Raw genomic sequence first — 12,767 nt, 5'->3', positions numbered from 1 at the left:
ATATTTTAGCTGTTACATGGGCTATTTTGGTTTGACTGTCCTTATTTTACGTATGTCTAGAAATTATTGTAGTATAAAACTAAAAAGATGTGGTATAATTACCAATGAGACAACTCTCTTCTTCTTCTTTATATACAGAAAAACGTCGACTGGTTGATGATTACTTTCCGGCGCATGCCTGGTTTAACAATATTGTTAATGATTTTAAAAACTCTCCACAGGACACCAAATGACGTACACATTAACAATTATCTGTCACCATACGGTCGAATGTTTACAAACACTTTTTTCATACTCTTTTTGATACAATTTTATTTAAAAAATGAGACAAAAGACAAATGATTTTTATTTGAATTCGTGATAGATATATGTAAACAGTTTCTGAAAAGGTATCCCCAAGGAGATTGCAACTATTTTTGGCCAAATTTTAGGAAAATATGTGACAACTTTGCCCCCATTTGGCAATATTATTAGTAAAAAAGGCAGGTTGTTGCTATAGATACACCAAAAAGAAATATCTTGAACCATACAACTACTGGGTATCAGATCTACGGAAAATACTGATTACATACATATGCAAAAATATGACACAAACAGTAGGCTTAATTTGTAAGAAAGCAAGGAAAAGAGGGTGGTAATATTTATGTGTATTGCTATCTAAATGATCTACCATAAGTACTAATCCAGTGACAAATCTCATTTTGAAGAAAAGAGCAGTAAAACTCCTATAACAAATAAGCGTCTTAGTCTACTTTCAGGCAGGTTTTATTACCATTGGGGTCCTCTTTGTTCAGCTTCTGCAACTCTCTCATACTTTTGATTTTTCTATTTGATTAGAGACTTTTCCTTTAAAATTTTCCTCGAAGTTCAGTATTTTAAAATTTGTGATTACTATTTATTCTGCCCACACAGTGGTCGCCTTGTCAGCCACTGCATCATCTAGAATTGTTGATACCCTTTGCTGTCTACCCCTTTTTGTTTGTTTTATACACTCTCTTCAAGCTCCATCACAGCTATTAACCTGTCTATCGAAGCCCTAACCATCTTGATTTTATGCTCCTGAACTTTGACGTTTTGTAGGCTTAGTGTACTTTTTGATTTGTAAACGTTGAAGGTTTTGTTAAGGCCTTGTGTACTTTTTGATTTGTTGCTCCTACAATATAAATGTTGAAGGTTTTGTTTAGGCCTTGTATGTTTTTTTTTATTTGATCCTCCTATAATGCAAACTTTAAAGGTTTTGTTTAGGCCTTATGCACTTTTTGATTTGATGCTCCTAAACTTTGACGGGTTTGATTAGGCCTTGTGTAATTTTTTATTTGAAGCTCCTAAAATGTAAACGTAAATAGTTTTGTATAGACCTTACGCACTTTTTGATGCGATGCTCCTGAACTTTGACGGTTTTGTTAAGGCTTTGTTTACTTTTTTAATTTGATGCTCCTACAATATAAACGTTGAAGGTTTTTGTTTATGCCTTGTGTTCTTTTTGATTTGATGCTTCTACAATGTTAACGTTGAAGGTTTTGTTTATGCCTTATGTACTTTTTGATTTGATACTCCTTCAAATCAAACGTTGAACATTTTGTTTATGGCTTGTGTTCTTGTTGATTTGATGCTCCTCGACGTTGAAGGTTATATTAAGGCATCATGCACTTTTTTATGCTCCCGAGCGTTGAAAGTTCTCACTAGGACTATAAAATTATTGTAAAAGATTGGTGTTATGTTTTATGCCCAGCAACGATCAATTGTTTTGGTCTATGTGTCCGTTTGGTTGCATGTTTGTTCGTCCGTCCGTCTGTCCAGTTTCAGGTTACTTTTTTTTGCCAAGGTAGTTTTTGATGAAGATTAAAGTCCAATCAATTTGAAAAATAGTGCACATATTTATGCCAAATTAGAGTTTTGATCAACTGAACATAGAAAATAATAGACTAGTGTAAGTGGGACATTCGTGTACAATTGATAAATTATTGTTGAAATTGAAGAATAGCCTTTTTAACCAGGAAAATTATAATGTATTTAGTATAATGTGTTGTGTGTTGCCGAATTGAAGGAGTTCTATTCAGATATGTGTAATCTGCAGCAAACTAGAACAAATTATGAACTTGGGTACAAAGATCTTGTGTAAAAGTTGTGGTGACATAAGGCTTAACGGAAGAAATAGGATGTAATACAAAGATGAAACTTAAAAGACATACATTAATATAGGATTCCATGTTTTCTTTTTTTAATTTTTAGTATGAACACTACAGACTTTAAGAGAGGAAATATCAAATGGTTTCACAATCTTGGACTATCCGATAAATCGGGAATATATGGGAATAACAAATGGAAGGTATCAACCCTACAAGATATTTTTAAAGAATTGAACCATACTTCGGTAAGATCTAGTACGCTTTCAATGTTCAGCTGAAATACTTCAAAACAATCTTGATTAAATCAAAACTCAGATTAATAGAATATTCTCTGCCTGAAATTGAGAATATGTGTTTGAAAGTGTAGACATTACACTTAACCACACATCAATTTGATTGTTATATATATGCATCTTTTGAAATAGCTATACCTTGCAAATTTGACATGATGATAATAATAATGATGATTGATTTGTGTGTAATCACCAGTTGCAATTAGTACAGGCATATAAAGACGGAAGTTCTCTTGTCATCATCTTACGGTGTTGATATATCTCAATTTGTTATATTCGCTCGTGTATGTAACAACGTTTTAGATTTTAACGAGTGAAATTTATGTATTACTGACAAACTATTACACCAGGGTTTTCGAAATCACAAACTAGTCAAAACATTTACTAAATTTTATTATCGGTACAAGCACAAGGACAAGGACATTCGAAAATATAGCTCAATATGCAGACTTCTTATACGTACAGGTATTTCACATCCAATCTTTTATAGAATATTATTTATAAAGCACAAAAATGACAGTATTCACCTCATAAGCTTACTTAGCCTTTACATAGACTTATTTTAAGAAGGAATATATACTTTTGCCACTCATTAAAGATTGCGGCTTTAATATTGATTCACATACAGGGTCTTTGCATCGGAATTAAACACATTTATTCAAAAACCAGTTATTGGCATGATAAGGGTTATGTTTTTCTCATATATGTTGTGATGGTATGATACTAAACCCCTAACGGGAGGGATTGTGCCTGGTATTCATATGATGAAAACATAATCTTTCAATCAGTTTAATTGAAGTCTAGACCTGGCATGTCTGTTAACTGCTAATAATCTGTTGTTATTTATGTATTATTGTCATTTTGCCTTTTTTCTTTTGTTACATCTTCTGACATCAGACTCGGGACTTCTCTTGATTTCCTGAATTTTAATGTGCGTATTGGTTATGCGTTTACTTTTCTCCATTGGCTAGATGTATAGGGGGAGGGTTGAGACATTAAAAACATGTTAACCCCGCCGCATTTATGCGCCTGTCTCAAATCAGGAGCCTCTGGTCTTTGTTAGTCTTGAATGATTTTTTATTTTAGTTTATTGTGTATGATTTGGTTTTTTTTAGTATGGCGTTCATTATCACTGAACTAGAATATATATTTGTTTAAAGGCCAGCTGAAAGACTCCCCCGGATGCGGAAATTTCTCGCTGTATTGAAGACCTATTGATGACCGTCTGCTGTTGTTCGTTTTATGGTCGGCTTGTTGTCTCTTTGACACATTCCCCATTTCTATTCTCAATTGTATCCAAATATTTAAACGATAAACAGTTTACAGGGCATAGACTCGATAATTATGTACAGACGGAAACCCGGTTGAAATAGAACAAAAGATTCTTAGTTCTTTGTTAGAGAAGGCGCTAAATGCTTACTGTAATGTTTTTTTTTAAACAACATAATAATATTTATTCATCTAATCTTGCTTGTTACAAATTTCACCAAGAGTCCAAGCTTCTCTTGATTTACCCTGTTACACTCCACTGATTATCCAGGGAAATAAACAGCTGATCCAACTTATTAACTTAAAAAAAAATATAAAGGATGTATAGTTGTCTTATGCAGAGATTTATCAATGCTAAAAATTGCTTCTAATTGACAATAACATTGGATATCTTGATTTATATTCATCTATTCTTTTATTAAATTCATTTTCAAAAATACTAAAGACATCAACAGTTGTTGTTCTCTGCTCGGATACATAGTATGACTTATAAATAGAAAAACTTAATCCTGTTAGTATATAATTTAAAAATTAATATTTACTATCTGTGATTTTATATCCAAATACCAGATGTTGCAATTTAATATCAAAATATATTTTACTTCTTTTAAAGAGTTCATAGATTTTTTTCCAAAATTTATTCAAATATCTACACTTCAGAAAATAGTGAGCATAATCGTCTTCTTCCTTACAAACATTACACTTATCTGTCTTAGTTACTTTCCACTGTAATAACAGTTTTGTAGTTGGAAAAATATAATGTAATAATTTCCATCCAAATATTTTTAATTTATTTTCAGTGATATATTCAAAAATAAAGTTGTACAATGTAATCATATTAAGAGTTTCTTGTATTGGTAGGATTCTAAGCCATCTGTTTATCCCTATTGACGACTCTAATTTTATACTTATCAAAGAGTTATATAACATTTTATTTGTTAATAATGAAGTCTGGATTAAATTATTTTTCCATATGATTTTATTTCTCTGAATGTTAACTGTATTAACAGAATTCTCTTTTTAGACAACTTGAATCCATTCTGCTGGTATACACTTTTTTAATTTTTGAAAATCGGCGGTCCAGTTTATTTTGTACTTTAATTTGTTTAGAATGTAGATTTCCGATAATGACATTTTATCATCTAAGATATCATTTATGTAAAATAGATCACTCCTGATCCAGTTCTCAAATATAATTGGTTTATTACCAAATTTTATAGATTAACTTCCCCATATTACTTGCTTTCTAATATCGATAAATGTGTCTAGTTGGTTTGTTTGCCCCCGCCAGTCAAATTCCAAGCCTTTATTATTTCTTTTTAAAACGCAGGAATATCTTTAAGATATCTTACAGATTTAATATCACTAAAATTCATATTAAATATTGACAAAATAGTGTTTTAAACATTTAAGTATTTAAATGGTATAAGCTTCCAAGTCTCAAGTTTACCATTTACCATAAAATTGAGAATGGAAATGGGGAATGTGCCAAAGAAACAACAACCCGACCATAGAGCAGACCAGCAGAAGGTCACCATCAGGTCTTCAATGCAATGAGAAATTCTCGCACCCGGAGGCGTCCTTCAGATGGCCCCTAAACAAATATATACTGGTTCAGTGATAATGAACACCATACTAAACTCCAAATTGTACACAAGAAACTAAAAGTTAAAATGATACAAGACTAACCAATCTATTTACCCATGATGCTTTTAAAGCCACAAAATAACTTTTAAAGTCTACCATTTTGAGACTCCCCTTTTCATATGGACCAATCATCATGTTTCTTTTAACTTTGTCTGGTTTCCCATCCCAAATATATTTGTAGCTACTGTTTTCTATTTCCTTTAGAGAATTTTCTGGAGTTAGACAGACGCTTCCCAAGAAAGTAAAAAAGGCAATATTAAAGTCTTTATAATAAGGATTTTTCCTAAAATTGAAAGATTTTGTTTTTTTCATATCATAAATAATTTATTCATCTTTTCTATTTCACCATTCCAGTTTAAATTTTTGCATTCTTCTTTGTCATGTCCGACAATTTTATCTTTACAAGATTTCAATTTCCCAATCCATAATCCCTATATTTTAATTCTATTTAATAGTAAACCTGAAAAGGAACCAAAAATTTCTATTTCGTTCATTTCAGCTACCACATCGTTTTTATCCTTGCAAAAAAGTGTTGTGTCGTCTGCTAATTGTGAAATCTTGATACTATGACTTTTCCCATCTAATTTTATATTTATTCCTTTTACATTTTTATTATTCCTTAATCTCTTGGCCATAATTTCAAATTGAATTTTTGAAAGTATCTGATACCCACCCATTGTTCATAACACATGTTTGTATATCTGTGTACATTGCTTTAACCCAGTTAATAAATGAATCGTTAAAACCAAAATGTTTCAATGTCACAAACATAAAATCCCATTCAAATGAATCGAATACTTTTGTAAAATCTACAAAAAACTAATGCCCCTCAATATTGTATGTGTCTGCGTAGTCTATTACATCTTGAATTTGTCTCAAATTAAACCCAATAAATCTATTTTTTAACATAACCGGTTTGATTTTCATAAATATTTTTAGCTCACCTGGCCCGAAGGTCCAAATGAGCTTTCCCCATCACTTTGCGTCCTTCGTCCGGCGTCGTCCGTCGTCATTAACTTTTACAAAAATCTTCTCCTCTGAAACTACTGGGACAAATTAATCCAAACATGGCCACAATCATCATTGGGGTATCTAGTTTAAAAATGTGTCCGGTGACCCGGCCAACCAACCAAAATGGCCACCATATCTAAAAATAGAACATAGGGGTAAAATAAAGTTTTTGGCTAATAACTCAAAACCAAAGCATTTAGAGTAAATCTGACAGGAATAAAATTGTTTATCAGGTCAACATCTATTTGCCCTGAAATTTTCAGATGAATCGGACAACCCGTTGTTGGGTTGCTGCCCCTAAATTGGTAATTTTAAGTTAATTTTAATGTTTTTGGTTATTATCTTGAATATTATTATAGATAGAGATAAACTGTAAATAACAATAATGTTCAGCAAAGTAAGATTTATAAATAAGTCAACATGACCTAAATGGTCAGTTGACCCCTTTAGGAGTTATTGCCCTTTATAGTAAATTTTTAACCATTTTTCGTAAGTCTTAGTAATCTTTTACAAAAAATATTCTTCTCTGAAACTACTGGGCCAAATTAATCCAAACTTGGCCACAATCATCATTGGGGTATGTAGTTTAAAAAATATGTGGCGTGACCATGCAAACCAAACCAAGATGGCCGCTATGGCTAAAAATAGAACATAGTGGTAAAATGTAGATTTTGGCTTATAACTCTGAAACCAAAGCACTTAGAGCAAATCTGAAAAGGAATAAATTGTTTATCAGATGAACATCTATCTGCCCTTAAATTTTCATACAAAACAGACAATCTGTTGCTGGGTTGCTGCCCCAGAATTAGTAATTTTAAGAAAATTTTGCTGTTTTTGGCTATTATCTTGAATATTATTATAGATAGAGATACACTGTAAACAGCAATAATGTTCAGCAAAGTAAGATTTATAAATAAGTCAACATGACCGAAATGGTCAGTTGACCCCTTTAGGAGTTATTGCCCTTTATAGTAAATTTTTAACCATTTTTCGTAAATCTTAGTAATCTTTTACAAAAATCTTCTTCTCTGAAACTACTGGGCCAAATTAATCCAAACTTGGCCACAATCATCATTGGGGTATGTAGTTTAAAAAATGTGGCGTGACCATGCCAACCAACCAAGATGGCCGCCATGGCTAAAAATAGAACATAGAAGTAAAATGTAGATTTTGGCTTATAACTCTGAAACCAAAGCATTTAGAGCAAATCTGACAGGGGATAAATTGTTTATTAGGTGAAGATCTATCTGCCCTAAAATTTTCAGACAAAACAGACAATCTGTTGCTGGATTGCTGCCCCAGAATTAGTAATTTTAAGGAAATTTTTGCAGTTTTTGGTTATTATCTTGAATATTATAATATATAGAGAGGAACTGTAAAAAGCAATAATGTTCAGCAATAAAAATTGTCAGTTTACCCCTTAAGGAGTTATTACCCTTTATAGTCATTTTTTAACAATTTTCATAAATTTTTGTAAATTTTTAGAATATATTTTCCACTGTAATTACTGGGCCAAGTTCATTATAGATAGAGATAATTGTAGCAAGAAGAATATTCAGTAATGTAAGATCTACAAACACATCATGATTAAACAATTTTGTCTTGTATTTATCTGTGTCCATTGTTTAATATGCACATAGACCAAGGTAAGCGACACAGGCTCTTGAGAGCCTCTAGTTTGGAAGTGCCTTTTTTAATCTTTGAGCTAGAACAAATGACAAAAGATTAAAATCTACATTTAGAAGTGAAATTGGACGGTAGTTTTCAAAAAGTAAAGGATCTGCTTTTTTAAATATCAAAGTTTATACACTGGTACGTTGTGAGTATGATAACCTTTGTTCATCGTATCAGGTATTTAGAACATCCACAACTAAAAATTTAAGTTTATCCCAAAATTGTCTATAAAATTCAACCGTTAGACCATCAAGTCCTGCTGATTTATTAAGTTTCATTTTATAAATGCCTTGTGTGCATTCCTCTACATGTACTGTAACTTTTCCATCGCATATCAGTGTATCCTTTTCGTCTACTTTGTTTTCTAGTTTTGTGTCATTGATATGTTTTATGGAGTAAATTTTTATTTGCAGATTTTATATTATACAAGTTTTCATAGAAATTTTTATTTTATGGAGTATATTTTCTTGATTAGAAATTTATTCCCCATCATCTCCTTTTAGTATGCTTATTGATTTTTTCACTTGCCTCGTCTTTTCTAGACCGAGGAAGTAGGAATTGTTCTTTTCCCCAAACGCAACCCATTTTTCCCTAGATCTAATGTGTGCCCCTTTTGCCTTTTCGTCATAAACGTTACGTAATTCTTTTTCCTAATTATTATTTTCACTATTGTTTCTCTCATCTATAAGTTCCATCTTTTGTTCCAGATCTTGTTCTAAACTACGTCTCCGCTCTCTTGTTAACTTCGCTTTATTTCTACAGTAAGTTGTTGTTACTTCCCTTACCTCGATTTTAAATGCATTCCATAAACGCCCACAATCTATTGAGTCTTTATGATAATCTTTATTTTGTAATACTGAGTTATTTATTTTCCAATACCCATTTCCCCTCTCTGATAACCCTGGCTTAAATTTTAAAAAATACACTTTGGTGATCAGTGGACTGTATAGCAACAGCCGGTTTAATTTTACACCATTCTATAAGAGGTAAAAATTCTGACCCAATAAAAATCATGTCTAGTCTACTAGCTTGTGATTTATCCTTTCTTCTCCATGTAAATTGCTTTTTATTTATGTTTAAATTTCTCCAAACATCCGTTAATTTGTTAGTTTTTATTGATTGCTTTGATCCGTTAACAGGTTGAATAAATCTACCAGGATAAAAATACTGTCTATCAATTGGTTTAAGTGCATCATTAAAATCTCCCCCCCCCCCCCTAGTATATGTATACCAAGACTGTGTTCTTTCAAATTATCGCTTTCTTTTTTTTTAAATAAATTTGTAGAAGTTTACAGTTCGATGCAAATATGCTGGAAAATGTGAAAATGAATTATTTAATTGCACATTAATTAGTAAAAATCTCCCTTCATATTCACTAAATTTATTTATAAATTCAAAGCTCAGTGTTTTTTTTAATTAAAATAGCTACACCCTACTAGCTGTTGTACCGTTAGTGCAAAAGGTTTCATATTCCGTTTTATTTTCAATTTCTCTTTCAATATTTTCGTCAAAATGTGTTTCTTGTAAAAATGTAATTTGACTTTTCTATGATTTTATCCATTCTATAACTCTATTCCTTTTCCCCCTAGAACCGATGACGTTTACATTGAGACTACATAAATTAATTGCATGTGCTTAAGCCATTATTAAAGTTACAAATTAATGATCTTATTAATTAGCTTTGATATATTAACAATAGTACACCTCATATTTACTATAAGATTGACATTAATATACATCATTTTACAAAAGTCATATTTACAACTCAATTTTCTATAAAATAAAAACATATAATATTTACTAGTAGGTATACACTGGTAACTGTAATGTTATCTATACAAATGCTATAGTAACAAAATAAAATTTAAAGTTAATAGAAACAAATAAAATGACAACTTCTTCTCATTTACGAAGTGTTTTATTTTAAAAACACCATTTGCATAAGTTTTAAATTCATCTTCTACATAGTTAAACAGAAAATTATATATTAAGTCGACGACATGGGTATCTGTCAAGTTGGATTTAGAAAATGCACAACCTCCGATTTCTTTTTTAATTACCACGGACTGAGAACATATCAATCTATTAGTTCAGTTATTTTCGTGTCTGCCCTTCCATTATGTGACTTAAGAAAAAAAAATCCGAAAAAAAGGGTAAGAATTGTATCGAAAAAAGAAAATCGAGTGCACCTTTTTTTTGTTAGGGCGTGTTTGATTTGAATATTTTGTCTTGAAAACGTACAAAGCAAGAATATTTGATGCATCATGTCGCTTCAGATTCTATCATTTTTTATATATCAAAGCTACAGGTTGACTTTATAACATTAAAAATCACAGTACTAAAAGATGAAATATATATGGGTCAAGTAAAATATTTATCTAATGAATCACAAAAACAGAGTAGGTGTGTACGAATAGCTATTTTGTAGCTAAAAGTATTTGACGACAGTCATTCAAGTTGGATGATGAAAATACATATCTTCGAGAAAATATGTGTGTGATAACAAGGTTTTATAGTCGTCAACCAAATTCTAGTTTGCCCTTCCAAGAAATATTTTATTAAAACTTTTTTGAATCTTCCACCTGACAACCGATCAGACAATAGTTTGAAGTTGAATTAATGCAGACAAGATTATAAACTGATGCTCATTAGCTAGTAGATATATTTGTCTTTTTAAATACAACTGACATATAAGGATCTAAATGGTGCAAAATTGACAGCGCGTCATTCCTATAATGGCTTCCATTTCTAGGATTGTGAAAATATACTGGCGTAATGGGGAGATAATTTTGACAAAATAGAATCCTGACTGTGTAGCATTCGTTCTTGTGTAGTTTAGTCTTGACGCCATCTAATTAGCTATCGAGTTGACCTTTTGAACACCTCCGATGGTCATATAAGCTATATAAACATGAATATAGATATAAAATAGAAAGACTTATCGTGCAATTGAATTCTTTAGGTCTGTTTAATTTCATATTATGGATTAAAAATATATGATATCATCGTTTTTACCTTGTAAGAATAATTGTGTTTGTAGATCGAATCAGTCAATCAAATGATTTACCTTTGTTTCACTTTCATTGTTGACATTTTTTCCCTTTTAATAACCAAACACGTACCATGCACACAATGCATGCGTTATCCATCTCTATCTAAGAGGTTAAATATTGAAGTTCAAATGAATACCGATTCAATTAAGTCGGATTATTCACTTGCAAGTGAATAATCTATCATTTATATTTCTTAGCTTTTTTGACAAAATTAAACCATACTGGTTGCAGAAAACTGATTATTATTTCATTACTTCACTTTCAGTAATGTTTGAACCAAAAAACTTACTTTAGATTTTATATATTATGTAACTAGTGCCCCTTCAATTGATAGATACACAACTTCACATTTTTTATACACATTTCATCTATAATATATATAATGCAATATAACTGCTTAGTACATTAATACAACAATTATAAAACCAGACCCAACACTAGTAGTTAATGTTTACCTGTAACTTTTCAATAAGCTGTCGAGACCTCAAATGTTAAGTGCAATAGGTTTTAAAGTCTTTGACATGGGCAAAGAATTAGAGAAACTTGCAATTAATTCATGAAAGTTTTTTATGCTGAATATTTTCTTTTTCAGAAAACACTGGACATTTTAAAAATTGATATAGAGAGTATGGAATGGCAGTCTCTACCTAATATGATCAAAACTGGTGCCTTGACAAATACAAAACAGCTTTTAGTGGAATTTCATCGAGGTTCTGCATCTTTGCAAATGCTTCAAACATTAAGAAGCGTATATAAAGAAGGATTTAGAATTTATTGGTATCATAGAAACCCCGCAAAGATTAATATTATCAAGGGGAAATTTATAGAAACCAGTGCATGTTTTGAAGTATATTTTCTGAAAATATAACTATTATTTTGTTAAAAAGAGATACACAATAAACGTATGGCTTGTTTTATTATTTTTTTCTTTTTCGACCTCTTATTATAATTATTTGCTTACCTGGCCCAATAACCAAAGTGAGATATACTCATCTCTTAACGTCCGTATTTGTCGTCGTTGTCCGTCGTCCGTTTACTTTTAAATAATCTGCTCCTTTGAAACTAATGTGCCAAATTTAACCAATCTTGTCAAAAATCATAATTATGTTAGTTTATAAAAGGTGCTCGATGACCCTGTTGCCATCCAACATGACTGCCATGACTAAAAATAGAACATGCGGATAACATGCAAGTTGTGTATATTATTTTAAAAACTGTTATAAATAGAGAAATTCTGAAATGTCAAATGTGTTCAGAAATGATGGGCTTTACGCAAATGTCTTCACGTTTATACTGTCAGATGACTTCTCATATGAGTTATTACCCTGAAGAAAGTTTTATTTTGTTTTGGGATTTTTGTCAGATTTTCGGAATCCTCTGGTTTTATCCATTTGAATGCCCTAAAAAAAAGCACATTGACCCTCATTTTTTTTATATGTTTAATAATAAGCCATCTGTAAAAGTCTTATACAATTTTAATTATTTTTTAATACTTTTTGAGAAATTAAAATTAAAATTATAAAGCTATGAAAAGTCAAGAGAGAATAATTTCCCGCCAAAATTTCAATGGCTAATATCTCGAAAACAAGCACATTGACCTATATAATTTTGTAGCTCTTTTGATTCTTTATTATTCCCCTATCAATATAAACTAGTGTTTTGAAAAGTTAATTATTTTGAAACTGAGAAGC

At 31.0% G+C, this 12,767-nt stretch overlaps 1 protein-coding gene across 1 annotated transcript in view; it reads left to right on the top strand.

Moving 5' to 3' along the window:
* The window catches only part of LOC143046533 (putative methyltransferase-like protein 24), a 41,890-nt gene extending 29,899 nt beyond the window's left edge, over nt 1–11,991 (top strand). Inside the window, exons 3-4 of the mRNA XM_076219688.1 lie at nt 2,233–2,374; nt 11,669–11,991. Of these exons, the coding sequence (XP_076075803.1) occupies nt 2,233–2,374; nt 11,669–11,944 (418 nt within the window). The 3' untranslated portion in view covers nt 11,945–11,991. The remainder of the gene's footprint in view (nt 1–2,232; nt 2,375–11,668) is intronic.
* Nucleotides 11,992–12,767: the final 776 nt, after the last annotated feature.

Source organism: Mytilus galloprovincialis, chromosome 9 (genome assembly GCF_965363235.1).
Source record: "Mytilus galloprovincialis chromosome 9, xbMytGall1.hap1.1, whole genome shotgun sequence".
In the NCBI taxonomy this organism is placed as follows: Eukaryota; Metazoa; Mollusca; class Bivalvia; order Mytilida; family Mytilidae; genus Mytilus; species Mytilus galloprovincialis.
This window is presented reverse-complemented; position numbering and strand designations above follow the sequence as displayed.